We start from the raw sequence: 26,053 nt of genomic DNA on the forward strand, positions 1-26,053 counted from the left end.
GCCTCTCTCTCTCTCTGTGACTATAATACATAAATAATAAATAAAAATTTAAAAAAAAAAAAAAAAAAAAAAAAAGAAATAAAGTTCAACAAAAAGAATCAATTGGCTAAGGACAAGTTGTTCTTTGTAGGCAGGGCATTGTCCATATCCAACAGCTGGCTTATTACATGATTGGCCCAGCAAATCTGATTTGATGTTTCTTGCTCTAGACTAAATGGATGGTTCTCAAAATGCGATGGCCAGATGAACAGTATGAGCCTCACCTGGAAGCAGGTTAGAAATGCAGATTGCCAATCCCCTCCTCAGACCTACTTATCAGAACCTGTGGGCATGAGCCTAGCGCTATGTTTTCACCAGTCCCCCAGGTGATCATGGCACACTCTGTAGTTTGGGAAACACTACTCTAGAGCACTATACCCATTAAATAACATCCAACAAAAGCAGAGTTGGCCTACATTAAACTATACATTCCCTTTTATCCCTTCCCCAACATATTTCAGAAAACTCAGCAGCAGGAAAAGTCAATTGGCTTTCTCAGAAAACTTCTATCAAGTTCAGGTAACAAATCTTCAGAAAAAGATATGCACCCAACATGCCCCATTCCTGTTCTAGCCATCAGGTAGCTGTCATTCTAGGATTGCTACAACTGGACTGGAGGCACTCTTAAAGAAAAGTAGAGACAACTTTGTATCCTTCTGATTATGGAAATAATATATATCATAGAGGCTTTAGTAACATTACAACTCTGAAGAAAAAAAATGAAAATCTACATTCAATTAGGTAGCATGGCTCTGGGAGTCATAAAAGTGTCCAGAAATTCACAAATTAAGAGCACTAATTCCCATTTCACAAAACTTGCATAAAACCTACTTAAAACACCATGTGTGGATGTCCACTTGCTGGGAAAGTTGTCAACATTTGTATTCACCACCCAACCGCACACTATGATGTGGTCAAAGTGGACATTCCTTGCCAACATCTAAGGCATTTCTGAATCAGTTGGGGGAATCAAAGAGGTGCTTAATATATACCTATTAATTGATTAATATTAATTGTAAGTACATTAAACCGTTGATATGACAGTAATATTCCTTCTTTGCATTTGGAGAAAACATTGAAGGGTAATTATTCCTTTTTATCACATTAGATAATTATTTTTTATCAGGCTAAATTAATAATTTTAGAAAGAAAGCGCTATGTTTGTGTCCATCATTTAGGAAAGGCCCAGCATTAAAGAAAATGGAAAAAGGGAGGGAAAGAGAGAGAGAGTTCTGAAAATAATAAAACATCTTAATAAAACACTGAAACATGACTAAACAATCGTATTTTTAGGCAGTGATTCTCTCAATTGTTCCATTTAATATGTCACAGTGGTTGAACAACCAGGGAGATGGTGATAAATTTCAAAATTACTTTGGCTACCAAGTTCACCTCTAATCTGCCAAATGCCTGGTTTGGGGAATAAACTTAAGTCATGCGACCAGGGCTTCATAAGCACACTACCAGTACAGTTGCACCAGATTCCACACTCAGAAGGGGGCTTCACACTTGCATTTAATGCTCTGCAGTTGTTGGATTGAAATTCTTAATAATTTTATCTTTGAGTTTGTGTTTGATAAGTAAAAGCCAAGGGACAATGAAACATGTGCTAGGGGGCTTGGAGTCTAGAATCATACAATGTCCCATCTCCTGTTATCTGCCCACCTACCCTGAATGAGTCCTGGGCTGACTCACCCACCTGCCAGGGACGGTGTCGCTGTCCACCCCTGGCAGGATCCTGGGCACAGGCACAGAAGAGTCAGGGCACATCACAGTGTGGTAGGGTCTATAATTGCTCTGTGAGCATCCTCATGTCCAAGGAAACATTTCATTAAATAGCAAATAAAAGATGCCATGACAGGTTAAGAGAGAAACTGTGGAAGGAAAGAAAAGTCTTTTTCCTGCTTTTTGAACAAAGGGGCCACATTTTCATTTGGCACGATCTTCCCGAATTATGTTACTGGCCCTGCATATGACTGTAAGTGGGAAAAAAGCAAAAGAATAAAGAAGAGCTAGAAGGTATAAGAGAATGAATGAGGAACAGGGCAGTTACTAGGGTTCAGAGACAAAAGTGGTTAAATTTCATATTGTTACAAATGGCCCAGATAGATTCTTTTCAAAAATGCTTTATTTATTTCTGATTAAGAAGCGATATACATAGCATAAAACATTCAGATATATGCAAACACTAAAGATAGGAAGAGAAATCTACATTCAAAGAAGTAGCATAAGTCAGGGGGTTAAAAAGTATCTAGAAAGTCACAAATTACCACCAACTCATCACAATTCTATCAAGAGCTGACTGCTCAGTGTTGGGAAATCTAAATCTCCTGTTTCTCTAGGCATATCCAACCTTTTGAACCTGAGCTTACAATTTAGGAACGCTGCTTTAAGGACATCTAAACACAATGTGGGTTAATAAACAGTGAGATCATTATCTTTTTTACCTCAGTGTAGCTACCTCCAATTTTACCAAAAGCTATCTTTTGTTTTTCAGCCCTTTAGCCTGCCAGGGGATGACGTTGTCTAAACACATTTTCAATGTTTTCTTTTTAACAGTTAATATATTTCCAGGATGCAAGTCCATTTCTTTCTAAAAGGTTCCTAGGACACCCATTGAAAAGTCAAAAGCAATGAGCTCAAAGGGATTGCTATTTTGTTGGAGAAGAACGACACCCTTTGTGTTGAAGTGGGGGATTGCAGACTGTGGTCACTCTCTGCACAGTGTCTCTTTGTCAAGTAATACATGCCGAAAAAAAATAATACAGATGGGAAAATATTGTGCACTGTCAGATCTTGGAAACGGCCAAAGGATTTTTCCTCACCAATGTCTTGTCGATGACTTTCACATTCTGGCACCCTGAAAAAATAATGCATACATTTAATATGAAATGAATGCAATAATAATCAGGCAGGTAATCGTTTTCCCAAGGAATGTAAAACTTGACAAATGTAAGGTTTATGATTCAAGGTAGGCTTGCCAAATCTTATGTGGCATGAGACCATTTTTATTACCTAAACAGTCCTTAACACAAAAATGACTGGCACATATTTTTATTAACACAAAGAGTATATTCTTTCTGCCACATTTAATAGAGAGTCAGCAGCTGAAAGCTCTCTTTTAGGATATGTCTGTAGCAAATTAAAATGCATAGTGAGGATTCACAGAATGGCATTCTTCTCCCTGAGGCTATGTCCACACAGGCTCAGTGCAGTAGCAGTAGACCATTGATCTCGGGAATTCTATCTACGAGGACCATCTGTGATATGGATCACAGAAAAGGAAACCCTCAGTACTTTCAGAAGTGGATTATTGACTCAAAGTCATTCTTTGCATCTAGAAGTCCATTCTGAGTCAAATTCAAAACAGTCACTAGTAATAATGGTGTTTATTTTTTACTCATTTCTTCAGCAAATACTCTTTGGGTGCCAGGAGTTACTCTACACACTGGGAATACTGCATTAAAGACAACAGACAGGGGGGTCTGGGTGGTCCAGTTGATTAAGCGTCTGCCTTCAGGGCTGGTCATGATCCCAGGGTCCTGGGATCGAGTCCCAAGTCAGGCTCCCTGCTCAGTGGAGAGTCTGCTTCTCCCTCTCCCTCTACCCTATCCCTATCTCCCTCTACCCTATTGCTCTCTCTCTCACTCTCTCTCTCGCTCTCTCACCTGATGTCTCTCTCTCAAATAAATAAAGAAAATCTTAAAAAAAAAAAAAAAAAGACAACAGACAAAGATCCCTACCTCTTGCTTCTGATATTCTACAGAGGAGAAGATAATATATGATGTAAGTAATTTAAGAAGTAAATTATATGATAAATGATTTATAAGTTATGGGTGCTATGGGAGAAGAATGAAATAGTAACAGGGGGAGAAATCTGGAATTTGAGTGGGTGGGAGGGTGGAGGATGAATTGACATTTTAAACAGTGTGGTTAGGGGATCCCTGGATGGCTCAGCGGTTTAGTGGCTGCATTCGGCCCAGGGCATGGTTCGGGAGTCCCGGGATCGAGTCCCACATTGGGCTCCCAGTATGGAGTCTGCTTCTCCCTCTGCGATCACATTATGCAGATAGAGCTCCCATCAAAGTGACTGTGTGAGAGAAATGAGAGGTCAAAATGACTCAAGATTTTTGAAACAATGGTACTAACATGAACCGAGATTGGAGGGTCTTCAGGTGGAGCAGGTTCAATCAAGAAAGTTAGCAGTTTCATTTTGAACAGGTAGAGTTTGAAATGCCACGTAGAAACACCAGGGGAGGTGCTAACTAACCAGTTAGATTTTTTTTTTTTTTTTTTTTTTTTGGTTCATGTGTTATGAGATGAGGAGTATAGCATTTACCCTTCAGGTGCTCACATCTGCCAAAACAGCCCTGATGTTTTGACTGTCAAAGGTAGAGGCAAAGTGATGTTACTGGCTGTGCACCCTGTGGACTTCCTCTCTGCAGAGAGTGCTCTGTACTAGAGATGTAAGCATGGAGCCAACTTCAAGTTTCATCACAGTCCAGATGACTCCTCTTCTTCCCCCTTGAGCTTACTTCTCTCCACCTGGCTTAAAGCCTACAAAGAGAAAAGAAAGCTGGGAAGGAGAATGGCAAGTCTTACCACTCAAAGCCATGGCCAATCGGAATTCTTCCTTTAGTATCTCAAGGACATCTTGAACACCTTTCTCTCCCTAAGCAAGTAAAAGATACAGATCTTTGAGGTAAGTCGGTCTGACTTGATTCATGCATTTATCTCACCACTGTTGTCTTATATACTTATTTTGTTGTCCTCCAATTACCTGTGAAGCCAAGCCCCAGATGACTGGTCTCCCCACAAACACAGCCTTGGCTCCCAGGGCCAGAGCTTTCAGAACATCGGTGCCTTTCCGAATACCTCCATCCAGGAAGATCTCCACCTTCCCTTCCACAGCCTCCACGATTTCTGGCAGAGCATCAATCTGCAGGGAGGAGAGGTCAATAATGCGATGGTATGCATATTGAATTGTTAGCCAACTCAATCCCCATCATCACTGACCATCTCTCAAGGGTTTTGTGTGAAAGCAGCTAAGCAGGTATGGAATCAACAGTAAAATTACCTCTTCGTGAAAGAAAAGGGGTGCAAATGTCAGTAACTAAAACACCAACTAAATTTGGAGTTAAGTGACTTAATTGTGTTTCGAAGTTCAAGACTTTTTTTTTTTTTCTGTTCTGGATGTTCAAAAATCACAATTAAAAAAACATAAACAAAATTTTAATACATGTAATGACCTTCTATAGCTATGCTTTATAAAATGCATAGTAGTATGCATACAAGTATCTTGCTCATATAAATTATTCTGTACGTTATTTACTCATTGAAAATCAGCTGTTAAAATTAATACACAATTGGTAGTGGAAGCGGTGGGTGTATAAAAATGCAAGCAGGGCTAGCAATGAAAAATCTATCCTCTGATTTCCCTGACTAATATCTTTTGCATCCAGCCATATATTAGAGGAACTCTCTATGAAAATATTTTTCTTGCTTTAAAAGGACTATGACCACACGCACCTTGAAGGTCCTTGTCTTGACTGACAATTGACGATGAGCTTATATCAGCACCAGAGAATACAAGAGACTCATAGAGGTTGATCTGGTGGACTGCAGTACAGTTCTTGATCCTTCACAGCACTCAGAAACCACTCTTTTTCCAAGGTAACTTTGCAGTGTTTCCTGCTGGCCTGTTCCTTGACGTTGGCCTTGGCCTTGCGACTTACTTTGGCCAATAACATGTGAGCAAAGGTGGCAGAGTGCCATCTCTGGGCTTAGGCCTTAAACGACCTTATGCATGTCAACTTTCTCTGGCATGTGCCATGAGAGGAGCACCCCCTGCTCAATGCTTTCCCTTTAGCTGGATCCCCAGAATAAATATTCAGGAATTCAGGAAGCAGAGCTAGCCCAGTTAAGCCCAGCTGGACACGAAATGTGGAGCACAGCCACCTAAGGAGTACCAAGTCCAGATCAGCAGACTGCTCCCCCCACCCTGCCTCCCACACCAGTTGACACAAAGTTTCATGGGAATAAATGACTGTTGATTTAAATCACTGAGTTCGGAGTTGTTGTTTCATAGCATCATGTGGCAATAGCTAATAGAGTTGGCTGATAGCCAATAGAGTTAATAGCTAATAGCTGATACAATTGTCTCTTTTTTAAGTAAATCTTTACATTTAGAATCCAAACAATTCCCAAGGTGACTGGTAGGTAAAATCTGGAGGAATTATCCACATTTCTTTCCAAAATAGCTAAGTATAAAATTAAGTCCAATCTCCATTTAAAATGCATGCTGAAGAAGCTACCACACATTCTAATGCAGTTTTTCTAGTCATGATTGTGCTAAAATCACCCAAAGGTTTCCCACTTCTCCCCCAAAATTGTAGAGGCTAAACTTAAAGAGAATTTTATGTAACAGGCTGAAGACCAAATCCTGCTACAGATTTGGAGGAAGTGAAGGCAACTTTTGGCCTGCAGCCCCTTAGTGTTTGGCAGTAACATGATTTTCCCCCTTTCCTTTTGGCTTTTCTGCCTTGCCAAACATGCTTTGGATCCATTTACATATGTCCCTTTACCTATACATAGTCCTCCTTTTACAGTCAAGCAAGTTACATCAACATATAAATGCTACAATTTCCAAGAGATGATGCAAGCTATAATTAAGCGTATTTCCCCATTTGAAACCAAAACCAAAGAAAAATATTAGCTAGCTTGAGCGCAATACACATTTTCAAAGTCACGCAAATCAAGTCTGTTTACGTTATTTCCAACGCCCAACCTGGCCCAAAAGGAAACTAATAAGGATACTTAAAATGTGAATTCTGGGCTACAAAAACGGAACCCAGATTGGTGTTTTGTGTGTCTGTGGACAAGGATGTTCTATTCATTGCTGAACATTCCTATCCTCCCTCTTTTTCTTTCTGTAGCTGTCGTTTTACAAGGTATATATTTCAGAAAATAATTCTGATCAGAGGAGATTAAAAAAATAAATACAGTAGACAAATCCACTATTTTATGACTGTTACATTTCCTCTTTCCAGGTTGCTACACATCTGAGAAACCATTCATTTAGACTTTTCCTTCCTTAGTGATTCTTTAGACAACTAATTGTGGGCTCACCTCTGGTGGGATTAATCTATAGGAAAATACACTAAGATCCCAATATACTGGCTAACTCATCCATCCATTTGCTGACTTAGGTCCTTTATTGAGGACCCTATATATTCAAGTCACTATGCTAGATGGCCTAAGGGACCCAAAAAGAATCCCACAGGGTTGTGACTTACAATGAGCCTTTTTCCCATTCCTGCCTAAGTCACACTCTTCCAAGATGTTCTCTGTCCCACAAAATTACTCATAAGGAGTACCCACCTTTCTATCTTCCCATAGCCTCCATCAGGATACTCCCAATAGCTGATGTTTTGGGTATGGAGTCCTTTAAAGGTTTCAAACCAAAGCAGGGTACCTGAGTAGCTCACTCGGCTAAGCGGTTAAGCATCTGACTTTTGATTTAAACTCAGGCCCTGATCTCAGGGTCCTTAGATTTTGCTCCGCATCTGCTTAAGATTCTCTCTCTCCTTCTCCCTCTTCCCCCTCCCAACCAGCTTCCTGTCTCTCTCCCTAAAAGGGGGGGGGGGGGCTCAAACCAAAGCAATTAAACATAGACAAAAGCAGATAAATCCAGAGCTGCTTTAGTTAAAAGCAAAGAATCAGAGTCCAGATTACTGTCCAAAAATCTTCTCTTGACTCTCTACCCCACCCCACCCATTATACTTTACCAGGCAGTCCTGGATGGGGTTTCTACTAAGCACGCTTGGAAAATCACTGGTTCCTATAGGCTTGACTGATTCTTCACAATTGCAAGAATTATTTTCCTCCCTATCTCCATTTCCTTGCAATGTGATATTTCTGTTCCTCCCAGAGAGAAGAGAAATGAGGCTAGAAGAGTCTATTTCCCCATGCTTTGCATCTAAACTACCCTTAGGATCTGATTTCACCAACAGAGCATAGAGAGAACAGAACAGAGAGAAGCTACAGCATGCCTGTCCTAAGCCTCAGTCTCAAGAGGCCTTGCACTTTTGCACTTACCCTCTAGGAAATCTGCCACCTTGTGAGAACCAGCCTATCTACTGTGCTAGATGTGAGACAACACAGAACTGTCCCTGCTGAAATTACCCTACACCAGCCTGTCCTACTCAACCCAGAGGCTGACCACATACATACAAGTGAGCTCAGCCAACACCAGAAAAACTTTCTAGCAGATTTCAGCCCAAATTGCAACTCACAAAACTGTGACATGAATACACCACTATTGAATTTTGGCCAGTAACTTTCAGAGTGGTTTGTTACCCAGCAAAAGCTAATTAATACATCAACTCTTTCTCAAAGGTAGAATTGCATGGTTCCCTTTTAGAAGGAAAAATATGGGCATCTGGGTGGCTCAGCGGGTTGAATGTCCAACTCTTGATGTTGGCTCAGGTCATGATCTTTGGGTTGTGAGATCAAGCCATATATTGGGCTCTGCACTGGGCATGGAGCCTGCTTAATATTCTGTCTCTCTCTCTTCCTCTGTCCTCCACACCCATTTGCTTTTTCTCTCAATCACTCTCTAAAAATAAATAAATAAATAAATAAATAAATAAATAAATAACAATAATAATAAATAATAAATAGAAGGAAAAATAAAATCTCTTAAGATCTCATAGAACAGGCCCAAGGACTTAATTTTGAAATGATTGACTTAACAACCCAAATGTTATTTCATGAAAATTTTTTATAGTTGAACATTTTCACTAGAAAAGAATGTCATATTTTTAAGTTTAAGGTAGTTTGGGTTCAGTTAGTATCAAAACAAAAATGAAAAATCTAAAAAAAAAAAAATCCTAGGGTTCAAAGACTCCAGAGAATCCATCTTTAGACCCTAGTTTAAGATGATCCAGAACTATGGATTTTGAAAATCAATTTGATGTTGCCATTTTGTTCACTATTACTTCAAGAGCAATCTTTCTTTTCTTTTCAAGTAAGCTCTACACTCGACATGCAACTTGAATTCACGACCCAAGATCAAAAATCACATGCTCTACCTGCTGAGCCAGCCAGGCACCCATCTTTAAGGGCAATCTTGGCCACATTATTATCTTGAGTGTAGGAACATTGACATGAACTCAATTTGTAACTCTTTGCTCCTCATCTGAAAACCTACCCACTGAGGGAAAAATGTCTTCACTGTAAACTGAATCTAATCTCACATTTCTCTCACCATCATAGGCCTTAAATGTGCTCTAAAGTATGAGGCAAAACTAAAGCAAGCATCTCCTCTCTTCACACAGCATGCAAAGGGGAGTGTCATTGTTTTTTTAAAACAGTCTCGAAGACCACAGCTCAAAAAGCTCTTTTAGATAAGTTTCCATATCCCCTCAGCCAGAGGGAAATAAACCACACCATTTAGATATTTTCCCCTTAAAATCTAGTTAGATTTGATTTCAGTAGATTTAGATTTTATTTTTAGAAAACAAACTTAATTTGGCCTGCACACTAAGTCTATGTCTTCATACACAAGAAAGGCATAAATCTGCAAAAGAGCCTCAAGCTATGACCAACTTCTCCTCCGTGCCCAGAGGAAGTCTTCATTCTCCACTTCTCTTTACCTGAAGGCAACATTTAATACCACCTAAGAAGATGAGTCTCTATAAGTAAAGCTGAACTGGAAAGGACTGAAAACTTCCAGTTTTGTGATTTGATTCTCGACCCTATGATCCTATAGTGTGCAAAGATGAGATTCATTCCTGCCATTAGTGCTTTAGGAAAAACTGTGAATACATGTATGGATGGCATCCGATATTTCCCCATAGTTGTTTAGGGTCTGTCCTAAGACCCATATAAGTGGTTTATGGATTTATCTAAATCAACGTGCTAGTTCAATGACAGAGTAAACCACTACTACTTGACAACATTATTTGTCCTACTGTAATTCCAGTTGTTCCAATAAATTCACTGGTCATCCCAATTAAAGCCATCCATACAAAAACTATGACTGAACTACTCTGATAACATCTGAAAACCGTCTTGGGGCAAATTGCTCTCCTTCACAGTTTTTTGTTGTTTGGGTTTTTTTTTTTTTAAGATTTTATTTATTTATTCATGAGAGACACAGAGAGAAAGAAGCAGAGACATAGGAAGAGGGAGAAGCAGGTTCCTCACAGGAAGCCTGATGTGGGACTGGATCCCCAGACCCGGGATCACACCCTGAGCCAAAGGCAGACCTTCAACCCCTGAGTTATCCAGGTGTCCCTCCTTCACAGTTTTAACTCAGTCCCATGTCTTTTCAAGCCACTTTGGTTTACTTTTATATCTAGATTCTGGATTCTAACTTGCCTGGTACAGTGTGCACAGTGTCTAAAAAACCATAGATGCACACTGGAATCTCATGGGTAACTTTAAAAAATACTGGTGCCTATGCCCCCCACCCCCAGATATTCTGATGAATTGATCTATTGTGTAGCCTATACATCAGGATTCTTTAAAGTTTCCCAGATGATTCTAATATGCAGCCAAGCTAGTTCACAGCTCAAGCAGAAGAGCCAATTTGCAGCTGACCTCCCCTTACCTGGATGCTAGAATTTCTATGCCTTCCCCCCACCCACCTACCCTCTCTCTCAGCTTCTCAATGCCCATAACCACAGGAATTTCAGGCTTCCTCTCCTCCTGACTTCTTATACCAATGACCTCAAACTCTACCCAAGCCTTTTATAATTACAATTGTCTGTTAGTTCCTCTATCATGACATAATCATTTCTTTCATACTTTAACTTATATTATACCTTTCAGTATACCTATGAACACAAGAATAATCTTTGTGACAAAGGACTCATTATTTTTTAACAGTGACTTTTATAAGTTTACAAATAAATGTATTGGATTAATTAATGATCCAATTTAGGTAGTTATATACCACTAAATTTAAAATCCAAGGCCTCATATATTATATGCACATATTTTACCCCGAGTGTTCACACACAAAAAATACACAGAAAAGAGCCAGGCATAGATATAGTCAAAACTGTGATGGAAATGAGAACTCGAAAGGGAAATCTCAGCATTTACTGAAACTCACAGTGGCTGGCACCCCATCAAGTTGTCGAGCTCCATGATTCGACACCAGTATCCCATTCAAACCATGTTTAACTGCCTCCTTGGCATCATCACCTGGAAAGAGCAAGAGAGACATTGTATAAAAAAAGGCTATTTAAAAGGTGAAAGGTCCCAAAGGGAGTCTGACCTCACACATCTATACGTTTTTCAAAACATTTAGCATAGAAAGACATCAAAGTTTAGGTCTAGAAGAGTAGTGACAGTCTCCTTGACCAAAATATTAGCACTTATAACCATTGAATCATGACATAAAATTTTCAACAGACAGCAAATTGACATGCAGTTAAAATTTATTTACTCTGACAAGAAAACACCCCTGCTAAGTATTTTTATTATTATTAATAATAGCATACCATTTAGCAGAATTAGTCCTCTGTAATTTGGATAGCATAAAAGAATACATGAGTGTCAAGCACCTGAAGAGTAATGTGGAGGGAACAAGTCTATTCCAAAAATATTGTTTAATACAGTTATATCTTCAATAATTATCTTAAGTTCTATTGTTCTATAATTAAATGGGTTTTGCCATTGAAGTCTATAAAAATATACAAAATTAAAATCATACACTACATTTCTACTCATGCTTCAAAATACGCGAACTTCTTAAAATATAGTTTTAAAATAGATTAACATTCAAACCAATTTTTTAAGAGCAAATCTTGATCTTTATTGCTTGCTATAAATGATATTAGCAAAGGTTTACAAAAACAGACACAAAATTACCAAATCCCTGAACTCTTTTCAAACCAATTTCTAACACATTTTTTGTATTTTATGTTTTGAACTATTATTTTCAGCATGCTCCCAATAAACCATTAGGAAATGTAAGCAGATGGATACAGAACACTGAACATTGTATATGTTCATAAATTCAGCAATGGGAATCAAGGGTAGATCTGACTAGGAATAATTTTAAAAGACTCATAAAAGAACCTCTAATTCTGACTATTTTAAAATTTTATCTAGGGGCAGCTGGGTGGCTCAGTGGTTGAGCATCTGCCTTCGGCTTAGGTCGTGATTGCAGGGTCCTGAGATTGAGTCTCACATCTGGCTCCCCACAGGGAGCCTGCTTCTTCCTCTGCCTATCTATCTGCCTCTCTCTCTCTCTCTGCATCTCTCATGAATATATAAATAAAATCTTTAAAACAAAAATTTGTGCTAAAAACATCATCTTACAAGCTGTGCTTTATTGACTGCTGGTTTTTAAATATTCCCATAAAAAATGATGGTAGTATTATTTTTCTTCTAAAATTATAGGTAGATGAAATGTTAAGCTTATGTTTTATGGACAGAATGCCTGTCCCCCACCCAAATTCATATGTTGAAACCCTAACCTCCAGTATGATGATATCTGGAGACAGTGCCTTTGGAAAGTCATCAGGGTTTGATGAGGTCATGAGAGTGGGTTTTCATGAGGGTATTGGTGCCCTTATAAGAAAACACTGGGGAGCTTGTTGGCCAATCCTGTACACCCCCATGCCCCCAGGTCCTGCTCACACAAAGAACAGGTCATGTAAGCACCCAGGGAAAAGGCGACTTCTACAACCTAAGGGAAGAGCTTGTACCAGAAACTGACCAGGCTGGAACCCTAATCTCAAATTTCCAGCCTCCAGAACTATGAGAAAATAAGTGTGTGTTGTGTGAGCCACACGGTCTATGGCGTTTTGTTACAGCAACCAGGGCTGACCTAGACATCATGTACTTGTATTGTTCTTGTTAGGATCCACCTTTAAGAAAGGTGCTATGATGAATGAAAAAAACACAATGAAGTAGTATGAAAGGTGTTCTGCTACATGAATTGGCAGTGTTTACCAAATAATTACTTTATATGTTATCTGTTCACCTCCAAGCCTGTGTTGTATTATGCATTTTGTTATATACTTAATATATGATTGATATTCCCTACTTATTTCATATTAAATATAAAATCTCATGTTTCTGTAACACTGATTTGGCTATCTGTCTTAATCCAAGCATACATTCACTCACTGGTGAAGTGTTCTTGGAAACTTCTGAGTCGCCCACAGGGAAAAGGCCCTAGCACCAAGATTGAGAGATAATTCCCCACTCCCTGCCCCGATCCCATTGATTGATTCCTATTTTGAATTTTAATGTTGCTTCATATTTGGACCATAAATGTTTTATTTTCCTGGGTCTATAATTGCTTCCACCACCCCTGCCCCCCACTGCTTTTTCCTCTAGTTACCATGAGCCTTAAGACTATCTTCCAATTCTAGAGTGCCTGGGTGGTGCAGTCATTTGAGCACCTGACTCTTGGTTTGGGCTTGGGTCTTGATCTCAAAGTGTCAAATTGAGCCCTGCATTGGGCTCCACATTCAGGAAGGAGTCTACCTGACAGTCTTATTTTCCCTCTGGAGACATCCTCTCTTTATCTTCTTTCTCCATCTTACTCTGATTACTCTCAAGGTTGACTGCTGACCTTTGTCCTATAGGATTGCTCCTACTCTCCGTGAGTTGAATTCCTTGAAGTCTAATTTATGACTTCATTTGGCTTAAGTTCTCATTTGCGCGTAGTACATTCATTCCTTTGCAAGCTCTTAAAAAGGGATCCATGGGAGGTAACTTACAGAGCATTTAAATAACTACTTTTACCTTTGGTGATTGGATTAGGTATAATATTCTAGGTTGAAAATCCTTTTCCTTAGAACTTTAAAGACATTACTCCACTGTCTTCTAGTGTTGTTGCTGACAAGAAGATTGATGTTAGTTTGGCCCCCACTCTTTGTTAGTAGCCTGTGTCATGTTTGTTTTCCTTCTTTATGCCCATTTTCCCCCTGAAATTTAATAAAGGGATATAATAAATTATAATTTGCTTTCTCAATCTAATGAATTATGTCTCCAACATTCAGACACTGCTTCTCTAATAATTCCCTCCCTGCCTCTTTCCTATATTTTCTATCTGAAGCCCCTATCAGTTGGATATTGGACATTTTAAAGTGTCTTCAGGACTCTGTTTCATTTAATCATGTTTTCCATTTGTCTTATTGTTTTTTATATTTTGGGAAACGTCATGGACTCTCTTGTTAAATCAGTAACTTCATTTTTAATTCCAGAAATCATGTTTTTCATCTTTGAGAGCTGTTTTTTTTAATATTCGGATTTTCTCTTCATTGCAGACTTTTCTTATTTAGGTATACTTTCAGCTTCTCTGAGTCTATGATTTAGAATTTTTTAAGTTCTTTTTTTGAGTTTTTTTGTGTGGTTTTGTTTTGTTTTATCTTTTTCCTCTGGGATCAGCTTTTCTGTAGATTTATCTTGGCCTTTTATGTTTTGGTGTTTCTGATATGCCTCGTGATGCTACATTTTCCATTTATATTTAAGGAAGAAAGATTTAGGTCACTGCTTTGGCTCCCTGGACTGTTTTGTAAATCATTTTTATTCCTTCCAAGTCTTTGCCTAGAGTAGAAACTCTTGGAGCTCCATGTGAGACAAAACAAGGAATGTTAACTAAGGGGCTACTGGACTGTGAGCTCCTCAAATGTCAGGATTGAGAACAGCATCATGTCATATTTTAAGTGTTATCCACCCCTAGGTGTCCCAGCCATCCATTCATTTCTTTAGAAAGGATTGAGCTACTATGCCAAATTGCCCATTGTTGCACAAGCGATGAGGGAGGACAGGATGGCTGGCTGCTGTAAGAGCTTCACAAATAGAGCTCCCATGAATCCCCTAGCTTTCTTTTGCACTTTTCATCTGCCATCTTTGTCATACTTGCAGATTAGACATCTAGTGCCTCCTCAGCATCAGCTGCAGAATCTCACTTGTCCCTCCAGGGCTCTCTCTGAGCCTATCTTGAGGGGCAATTTTCTTTGCATTTCCCTCATATCAACACGTTCCCTTACATTTTGTTTCTCTCATAAATTTCTCTCAGTTTCTCTGCTGTGTGTGCTCCTCATCTTCCTTTGCTTTGTTGTCATAGACATATGTTAATTTCAGCAGCATTGTGGGTTTGGTGAGAGGGTACATATGTACTCAAGTCCATCATTTGGAACAAGAAGCCCAATATGTTATCAACTTAAAACATGTTTGGGAAAATGATCCTCCAAAAATATGGCCTTAATACAACGTAAAATGTGTTTGGAATTGGGGACATTTGCTTTGGCTGTCTAATTGTGTACATATCAAAACATCAAATCAAAAGAAAAAAATCAGAATTGTTACAACCTATATTTTCAGAAATTGAAAATTATCAATAAGCTGATCCTATACAGTATGAAAAAATGACGAACTGCTTCAGCTTAGTAATCAGACCACGTGGATTTGAATCTTGTATCTGCCACTTGCTTACTATGTAAATGGCAAGTTTCTTAATTTCTTTGTGCATTGGTGTCCAAAATCATAAAATAGGGATAATAATTTACATAAGATTGTCCTGTGGATTAAGTTAGTTTAAGGAGTGTTTAGAAAGAGCCTGACACATGTTGAGCACTCAGATAAATATTAACTGTTACTATTAATTTCATCTGATGGTGCAGGAAGTGTAAACTCAGAAAATGAGTAAGTGAAGGAAAATCCATTTGCTGGATGCTTTTGGCAAGTCTGAGCTTTGTCTATAACAATAAATTTTCATCCTAGTCAGGATTATGATTATAAAGAGTCTTTCATTTGAAGTAAATGCTACTTAAGCAACAGTTTTTTCATCTCCTGTCATTTCAAGTGGTTTTCCAGGTTTTCTAGACAGTGCTGGGAATGTAGGGGGAAATGATAGAATGGTTTGCTCAGAAGATAAGATCATGAGTATCCAGAGAAGCAAAGTAAGAATAATTTATGACCAAATATGAACCCCTTTCATTAGTTGCCTATGAAACCTGGTCCAAGTTTTACATTTTATTTTAACCCAGAGAGGAAAACAGTGTGTTTTAACAGGAGGGTGAAAATGTTCTGACTTAGAAAAACTTCATGAATCTTTCATATTTTCATTAATCCTTAAAGTTTACTGTTATGGCATTCCACATATGTTAATTTGCCAATTAATACATTAATTGATTGACAAATACAATAGTCAGTAGAGGATAGCACTGTTTGCTATCTTATTGATATATTATTTCCATATTTAATCAGAAAAAAATAAGTGAAATATAAGTACTCAAGATTTACCCTGCAGCCTTTGGAGCTTTTGACTCAGGACTCTGATATCTCACAGGAATTTAGTAACTAAATCCTAGGTGCACAGCAGCAGTTTTGAGCACAATCTGGAAACACTGAGTGAATATCTTTGAGAGTGTTGTGAAGAAACATATATAGGAAAGAGCTAATTACAGTTTTTGTGAAACAAAAAGCCACTATGGAAATACCACAGAATAGTTTAATTTTTTTTAAATTTTAAAACAATTCTGAAAAGCATTATGCCTTTTTACATAAAGTCATTTGTGTATTAGCATGAGTTTTGGCGAAGACCAAATCCTATCTCAAATATATCCCTGGAGCTTGTGTTGAAGTTTCCCAAGGGCAGAGTTTAACCACAGCAAGAGATTATATCTTGTACTTCAATTTGCATTCGTTAAGATACAATTCTTAAAATGGTGGTAAGGGGGGGTTTCATTGAGGTCTTTCCAGCTCCCATGATTTCATGTTCCTGCAAACATAATCTATACCTTTCTGGTCAAAGGAAAATGAAAGAGAATGGGTGACATTCAGTCTACCCATGTGACTTCTGGATGAAGATCTGTGAAATAGTGAGAACTGGATTTCCCAGAATTGGCCCTACTCCTTCCTTACCCCCACCCCCAAGATTGAGTTTGTGCACTACTTGATGCAGTTGTTGTCATGGAGATGATTCTTGTTTGTTAAATAAATGAAATAAATAGTTACAGAAAAACTAGACAATGTAAACTGTGCATGTATAAATAAGTTATTTCCTTTCAAATGCCAAATGCTCCATCTCTCTTTCTCTTGAATTTGAGCTCTATCTAATTATATAGACTCATAGTTTTCACTGAGGATTCTACTCAATAAACATTTGGTCTATCTACTATGTGTAAAACATTATGAAATATGTGGAAAGATGTCATATGATTCATATGAGTGAAAAAAAAAAGAGGTGATGGTGGGGGGGGGGGGGTTCTAGGTAAGATGACCACAGAAAGAAGTTCTAGAAGCCAGAGTATTTTTTCAACGTAGCACATGATAGTGAAGTCTAATTGAATAGATTTGCATCATATCCTAGAGGACAGAGTTGTAGAAAATGGTATATATTACAAATCCTAAATTGAAAAGTTGGTTAAAATATTAAATAACCGGGATGCCTGGGTAGCTCAGTGAGTGGGGGCCTGCCTTGGGCTCAGGTCATGATCCTGGGATCCAGGATCAAGTCCCACATTGGGCTCCCTGCATGGAGCCTGCTTCTCCCTCTGCCTGTGTCTCTGCCTATCTCTCTCTCTCTCTCTCTCTCCCCCCCTCTCTGTGTGTGTCTCTCATGAATAAATAAATAAATCTTTTAAAAAAATTAAATAACCTCATTCTTATATATGTTCCCTATTTAATGCAGACAAATAGGAGATTAGACTAAAAACTTCATTCTTCTTTGGTGTTTTAAGCCATTTGCCCTGGGCCACCTATGTGATGAGAGTGAATTAAAGACTTGGAATGGCATTAATTTTCTAATTCAATCACACCTTCTCAGTTTCCTGAGGTAGGCCACCATCATCTCTTGCCTGGACAATAACCATTTCTTAAATGTCCCCCTGACCACAACTTTGCCACCATTAGGTCCATTATACAATGCTTGATTTTTCTAAAATGCTAATCTGATGAGGTTGCTTCCCTGATCAGGAGCCTCAGTGGTTCTCAAATATCTTAAAGCCTACATGTTTCATAAAGTGTTACTCAGACTGCTTTATTTTGCCATTATTCCAGTCTGAGTCTTTTGATATCAAGGCAAAACTCAGGCATTATCTTTCATTCTGAAATAAAACCTTCCCTAAACCACTCTTCTAAGCTTCCATTCCCTATTTTATACCCCACCTTAATGTTGCATGTCTGTATGCAGCACCTGAAACATCTTACTGCCCCCAAATTCTTGTTTATATGTCTGTCTCCTACAAAAATGGGCTCTCCTTTCGGCCAAGGACCTCAAATTATTATTTTACTTTCAACTTTAGCACACATTAAGCATGATAAATGTTTACAAAATGAATGCCTTAGTGAGTGAATAACTAAATGGATGAGTGAATGAATGCATGTATGGGGCAGAACCATTAGGTTAGTAGCTCTAACAATCATGGCTGATAATATGGATACCAGTCAAGTAAGTGAAACTGTTGTTGAAAGGTGTCTCTCACACTAAGATCTACTCTTTGCAGTATATAATCCACAGAAATTTTGAACTAGAACTATGTATAACTAACAGGGAAGAATGTAACAGTATTTTTTAAGAGCACAAATTAAGACAGATCTGGATTTAAACATATCTCCACTACTTAAAAGCTTTACTGGGTCCATTCTTTTACTTTTTTAACTTCATTTCTGCATCCTTAAGATTAAATAAACAAAGCCTGTGGCATGCCTATAGCTTTATAAATAGGGCCACGTGACTCACATATTCAAATAACACGGATGAAATGTTGTGATTAGAAGCTGTTGTTGACCCTGAGATAAGTTAATAGAATCTCTCATTTCAGAGCCACTTGCTTAAATATTCACATTTAAAATAAGTTTTTTGGCAGTTTTCTATATAATCAACTGAAAAAAAAAATGTTTTCTAAGGCAAGAAAACATTTTTGTGGGTGAATGCATTTATACTCCAAATTACTGAAGTCATCGGTACCTCCCTGTGGGATTTGAATACATGTGGATACTGGGGAAGCAGTCAAGTTTCTTAATACCCATGATATGATATTTGAGGATTTTAATGTTGTAGTCAGCCTCTTTAGAGGGAGATGATGTGGGATTCACCACACTCAAAAATCAGTGCTAGTCTTTGGTATTTGCAGGGAACAAGAGAAAAATAGAAAAGGCTCTTGAAACAGATCTGGTTGTCATAATATCAATTTCGATTTCTTTTTGGTCTGAGAGCAGTTTGTTGTAGCTTTCAGACACAGCAATAAACTCAAGACCATTTGCCTAGATCTTGTCAAACTCCCTGATTTAGTGATGGCTTCAAGATCAGGCAACAGTATTCCATGTTACCATGAAGGTAATTTTTTACTTCATGGGAGCCCGGCTTTTCAGTGTATTACCTAAGAATGAAGAACTATTTACTCAAGTCAACAGAGAGAATTGAGATATGGGATGTCTCCTTAGATTTCCACGTTAATTTTTCCTGATTTTCTTCTTTTAAACATATCATGGTCATATTTACAAAGAATCATAAGATCGGTATAAGAAATACACAAACCTCTCAAAATGCCTTTTGCAACAATTGGCAGTGAGGTCAGCCCCCTCAGCCATTTAATATCCTCCCAGCTGATCGATGGGTCTATTGATTTAGCAACATACGTAGCAAGTCCACTGTTGTCTCCAAAATTTTCCTTAGGAGAAAATGCTAAATCATTGGTTTCAAAATTTTTCATCCTGAAATAAAGAGATACATAAAATGAGAAACTTCCCAAAGTTAGAGATAATTTTACAATGACTCATTCAATGAAAAATGAAATGCCACTCTTTTCAGATCAACTGGATGTTCCTCAACCATCTATAGGTTCGTTGCATACATATTTCCATGTTTTGATGTAAGATTCCAGGCTGGGGTGCCTGGGTGGCTCAGGTGGTTAAGCATCTGCCTTTAGCTCAGGTCATGATTTCAGGGTGCTGGGATTGAGTCCCTGCAGAGCAGGGAGCCTGTTTTTCCTTCTGCCACTGCCTCTTTCTATCACTCATGAATAAATAAATAAAATCTTTTTAAAAAGAGAGAGAGATTCCAGGCTAAATGTGTCAATCAAGTGGACTTAATTGGTCACTTAAAGTTTAATGTATGTCTTAGGCTATGTTTTTATAAAATAAATCAGTTATACATGATCTCCAGAATTTCCCATCAGGATTAAGGTTCAGTTGCCTATAGTCAGAGCTATCTTGGCAACATGCCCACTGTTTGCTGCCTTCCCTCCCTTGCACCACTTCCCCACTCCTCTACCAGTATTCCCTTCATTTTCCAAAGGAACTACTTGCATTTATTCTTCTCCTAGGGGAACCCAGACTGAGACACAACCCCACTGAGTTACCGCCTTTCCCTGTGTCTACTTTTACTGACCCAACTTAGACCAGGATTTCTCTAACTTACTGGTAAGACTCTGCTACTGGCTCACTCTACACCTAAAATCTTTCCTCTTGGCTTAAGATCCTGATATCCTGACTAGATTTTGGCAGTTCCCCGAACTAGGGACAAAGTTTTTTTCTGCTTGTACCTCTGATCACTGACTGGATAGATGACCATCTGGATACACAGTGGCATCAACCCTGTGACCTAGCTGCCTACAGACTCAAATCTAATTGCAAACTTCATTTCTCTGAAAGTCTGTCTTTGAATGATGACAGTGACCTGGATTCACCTTGATTTTCTGCACATTATAAATTACGCAGCTAGCCAATCTCCAATTTGGGTAAAAGTACAGCTGTATATTAATCTCTGGCTTAGCCATAGCTCTTTCTTTCCTTCTACTAGCTCTGCTATTGAACATATAAAGGATTTTGGAGCAATGACTATAACAATTTTTATATAAATACATAGCACACTATTTTTAATTTTTTAAAATACTTACTTCAATACAAACTAGGTTTAATGTTTTTAGTATACTTTCAGTTGAAATAGCTGGTTGCACGCCTTACATGGTATATCATACGGGCATGAACATTCACATCCCACCAAACTGTTCAAGCTATTGGCAAAGTTTTCTCAATAAGGATTGAATAGTCTGTTCTATAGTTTCATTGACTCAGATGGCCATCTTTAATCATAGAAAGCTCTAACCTCAGGAAAGTCATACTGGTACCCATCTATTTGTTGAGCTTTGGTCCAGATTTTAGCTGAAATATTTGGGCATTTCTTTTCATCAAACCATTTAGGGTTGGACATTTTAGCATAGTCTTTGCTATTCTGTGTTCATCCTAATTTGAATTAACTGACACTTTTTTGGTCAATAAACATATTTTTATTATGAAAACCTATTCCATTACCTAGAAATGGTATTAAGTGATACTAAATTCCAAACTTATAAATAATATTGTTAATAAGAAAAATGTTTGGTCTGTCTATCCCATAGCAAGACCAGAAGGGGAAAAGAAGAAAAACATCTGTATGTGTATATACTCTGCATGGCACCCCACCCCCATCCCAAACAAGCTACAGTGTTTCAGGAGGGGCGGGGTGGAAGGGCGAAATGGATAGGAAAAAACAGAAACATGGATAAAATTATATAAATAACTGTTGTTATTCTTGGATGGTGAAATGCAGATCAACACTTGAATGAATGTTGCCTTACAGAAATTTCAGTGTGCACAATGAAGCCTTGTTGTTCCTCTAAAACGTCGTTCAAAGCCAGAAGCCAAGAGAAAGTTTTCAGATATCTTGACAGAGACCCACGATGGAGTGTTTTACCAGTGCTTTTGAAGGAAACCTCCCTAAATACTATTTTTATTTGAATTATGACACATACACAAGAAACACTTAAAGTGGCTGCTGATAACCAAAGTATTCCATTTCTTGAGGAAGGAAAAGAGCAACATCAAAATAATAACACAATTACTTGGGACTTAATGCCCCAAACCCCAAGCTTTGTTTAATGATCCAAAGGTAAGGGAGAGCACTGGCCTTGTAAGGGGTTTATTGTGCCCTGAATGGCCCCCAAATATACTTTTTAACCTAATATAGAAATGATTTTAGCTTTTAGTAAGTCAAGTAAGTGAGAATAGTAAAAACTACTAAAGAAAGTTAAACATCTTTTTTTTTAAGATTTTATTTATGAGAGACACACAGAGAGAAAGAGAGAGAGAGAGAGAGAGAGAGGCAGAGGGAGAAGCAGGCTCCATGCAGGGAGCCCGATGTGGGACTTGATCCCGGGTCTCCAGGATCATGCCCTGGGCTGAAGGTGGCGCTAAACCGTTGAACCATTCAGGCTGCCCAGAAAGTTAAACATCATTGAACAACCAATAGTAACACTAATGATAATAGATATTATTGAGAAATATATATTATTTACTACAAGTATGGATTTAAACTTTCATATGAAAGTTTATGAAATTAATGACAAAGCTATGTGTGTCCATAGTGGGAAACAAAATAGGAAACAGTAACCAGTGGAGCCCATAATATCAACACAATAAGAGAGAGAGTGAGAAAAAGATTCATAATTCATAATATGGAAATTGGTTCATAGACCACCGACCTTTATTAATGGTGAATAGAAAACACTTACATTAAGAACATAGCCCTGCTAATTTCTCGCTCAATGTGTTGGGCTGTTAGAAGAAATGAGCAGGGCATAGATTTTAAGTCTCAGCTCAAAATCTTGTTCAACATCTTAGTAGTCATGTTTTACTGGGTAAATCTCACATGATCTGGTACATTTTTATCGACTGATTCAACATTACTTGTGGAGCACCTACTATATGCCAGTGTTTTGGATGTTTAAGATATACCAGTAAGTAAAACAAAACTACCTGGCCACCTAGGGTTGACATTCTAGCAAGGAGAGGCAGAAAACAAACAATAAACAAAATAAGTTTATGAAGCATGTTAGAACATTAGTGTCATATAAAGAAAAGAAGTAGAGCAGAATAAGAAGATGTGAACTGGTAGAAGCTGAACTTGAAAGTTTAAATATAATAATCAGACTTGCCTATTCCCACTATAACAAATGACCACAACCTTTAGAATGACACAGATGAGGGCTATAAGACAACACAGATTTATTATACTACAGTTCTAGAGGTCCAAAGTCCAAAATGTATCTCACTGGACTAAACTCAAGGTGTTGATAGGGCTATTTTCCTTCCAGGGGCTATAGGAAAAAATCCATTTCCTTGCCTTTTCCAGCCTGTAGAGACCTACATGCCCTGACTCCTGATGAAATCCCTCCAACTTCTGCTTCCATCATCTTATCTCCTCTGACTTTGACACTCCAGCTTCCCTCGTATAAGGACCCTTTAAATTACATTAAGTCGGGATCCCTGGGTGGCGCAGCGGTTTAGTGCCTGCCTTTGGCCCAGGGGGCGATCCTGGAGACCCGGGATCGAGTCCCACGTCGGGCTCCCTGCATGGAGCCTGTCTCTCTCTCTCTCTCTCTCTCTCTCTCTCTCTCTCTCGGTCTCTGTGACTATCATAAATAAATAAATAAAAATTTAAAAAAAAAATAAATAAATTACATTAAGTCTACTGAGATAATCCAGGATAATCTTCTCATCTCAAGGTCCTTAACTTAATCACACCTGCTAAGTCCATTTTGCCCTGTAAAATAACATATTCATTGGTTCCAAGGATTAGGACATGAATATCTTTGGGAGGCTGCTATTTTTTTTTTTTAATACAGTTATATTGTGAATGTTTTCCTAAACCAAACAATTTAGAGTTTGGTGGCCCATGTACCCAAATCTCCTTCACAAATCTTCCTCTACCCAAAACCCCTGCTCAACGTCCCCATACATATTTATCTCTATTCTGATCTCTACTGATTATTTTTATTTTGGTTTCCCATCAGAAAGACATGTAGACCATCCTTGATGTCAAAGTGTAAAGGAAGTGAGGAAGTTAGTGTGGATGGATTTGCAGAAAAAGGTAAAAGGCAAAGGAGTCAGTTCTGAGGCTCTCAGGCACCCGCAATCCTGGCATGCTGAAAGAACCAGAGGGCAGCCAGTGTAGCTGGAAAGTGAGAATGGAGGTGAGGGTGCCAGGTGGTAAGGACAAAGAGGTGATGGGGTCCTGCTCATGGAAAGCCCCACGGGTCACTTTTATCACTAGAGTCCTGGGGAGACAACGGCAGTCTGATCTTTTTTCAGTTTGATCTGTTCTGGCTGTCATGATTAATGAATCATTTCAGGGTTATAGGGCTATACACAAGTCACCGAAAGGGTAGGTGTCACGATTTACCTTGATCTTAGTCAAGGATTGGACATTTCTTTTCTTCTCTTTCAACTGCCCTGGTGCTTCACTACAGACGCAAGTCTTTCCTCGGGGTAAATGAACCATCTCCATGAGGTAGAGTGACAGGAAAAGGCCCGTGCTTCAAAGCCTGAGGAAATCAGTCTAGCAAACTGGCCTCATTCCTTGCTTCTTCCAAAAGCAGATGAGAATTCCCCTTACCCGTCCCCGCTCAGTTTCAGGAACCTCTGTGCCATTCATAATACACACATACATGTGTTTTGCATATAGACCAAGCAGACTACCAAACTCCTGAACTCTGGCTGGTCCCAGATGCCAAGAGTCGGGACCCTCCCCCATCCGCGTCCCTCCCCCGCCCCCCTCCTCCCAGGCAGAGGAAGTAGCTAGGGCTGGAAGGAGCCACGGCTTTACAGACTCATTCTTCTCTGGATTTCCTGCCTCTCTCGCCTGCCAAACTTCACTTCTGAAAAGCCCGGCTTCACCTTCTATGAGTCAGGTCAGTTGCGGAAAGAAACCTGATTTCATATCAGGCTGTACCAGATGAGCTTTCTGGTTGTACGTGGCCTCAAGCGGAAGCCTGGGCCTCCCTTTGGTGCACTCTGCCTTCGGGGACCAGAGGGCACCGGCCTGCCCCAAGCTCACAGAGACAAACAAGGCCAGTGTGCGCTCCAGGGGCCCCGGCCTCAGGCTGTGGGGGGTTTCCTGTGTTCCCCATAACCTGGATGTGTTGCTCAGTATTTGATCATCTTCAGATGAGAGATGGGACGAGCTGGGGAGTCGTGGCCACTCCTGAGCACATCACAGCTGAAAAGGGCCTTTGTCTCATGGTCCTCCTCGTCATCTGGGCAGGAGCCCAGCAGCAAAGGGAAAAGAGAGGGAAAAAGCAAATCAACCTTCCAGCTCCTGACTGAGTGGCCCTGGCACCGGAGAAGCAAGCGATATCAGCCAGGATTAATTAAGCACCGTGAAACACGTTTTGTTATCCGGAACAAGAAAGTGCTTCCCAAGCCGCAGAAACACCCTACCCCACTATTTGTTATTGTTGTTGTTAGTAGTAGTGGTAGTGAGAGGAGGATGAATAGGATAGCAAATTCTCGTTCAAATGGCCAAAGGGAAGTAATGAGGACTGTTTCCTGTCAGAAGCCTGAATAGTGGGAAACTAATTATTTTAGAAAGTCTAATAAATAAGGTAACCAAAATAGAGAAATAAGGTGAATACAGATTTCACATTAAGGAAATTTAAAGCCATCTACTTCTGATGAATTTGGCAAGAAGTAGGAATATGTCAGGGCTTTTGTTTTTGTTCCTGTTCCCTTAGAAGGACAGGGTGTTTGGGTAACCCAGCATCTGGGATACATGGAACGGGTTTATTGACAGCGCTGTCAAAGAGAGCACTTTCTCTTTTGTTAATGGGTTATTGAAGGTACTACAGACACAAACAATATCCTACACCTGCCTGGAAGTCACAAAGATAGCATCACACAGCTAATTTACATATGGTTCAATGGCGAGTTTTTATGCACAGCAGTTTATACCCAAATAGGTATATACACACCAGAGCTATATAATATTTCTGTGACACTCATACAAGACTGTATTTGGACTTATGTAGTGGTTGAGACACATGTCATTCTATAATATAAATGGAATTCCTACCTTCTAACAACTTTTTCATCCTGATAATGGAATGCTGATTTGATTTTGAAATCTTTTAGATTTGGATCTTTTCATATATAGAGAGAGTAAACAATGGCCCATTGTAAAATGAGGTCTAGGATCCTAGGAAGGCACCCTATATCATTT

General features: G+C 39.0%; 1 protein-coding gene across 2 annotated transcripts in view; it reads right to left on the reverse strand.

Annotated features, from left to right (window-relative positions):
• Positions 1-2,149: 2,149 nt before the first annotated feature.
• HAO1 (hydroxyacid oxidase 1) overlaps positions 2,150-26,053 on the reverse strand; it is a 47,767-nt gene continuing 23,863 nt past the window's right edge. For both annotated transcript variants that reach the window (XM_041733292.1, XM_041733293.1), the window contains 5 exons: positions 19,556-19,731; positions 11,162-11,253; positions 4,820-4,978; positions 4,642-4,711; positions 2,150-2,899 (listed from right to left, as the gene is read on the reverse strand). In XM_041733292.1, coding sequence (XP_041589226.1) covers positions 2,829-2,899; positions 4,642-4,711; positions 4,820-4,978; positions 11,162-11,253; positions 19,556-19,731 — 568 coding nt within the window. In that variant the 3' untranslated portion in view covers positions 2,150-2,828. The remainder of the gene's footprint in view (positions 2,900-4,641; positions 4,712-4,819; positions 4,979-11,161; positions 11,254-19,555; positions 19,732-26,053) is intronic.

Source organism: Vulpes lagopus, chromosome 18 (assembly GCF_018345385.1).
Source record: "Vulpes lagopus strain Blue_001 chromosome 18, ASM1834538v1, whole genome shotgun sequence".
NCBI classification, from domain to species: Eukaryota; Metazoa; Chordata; class Mammalia; order Carnivora; family Canidae; genus Vulpes; species Vulpes lagopus.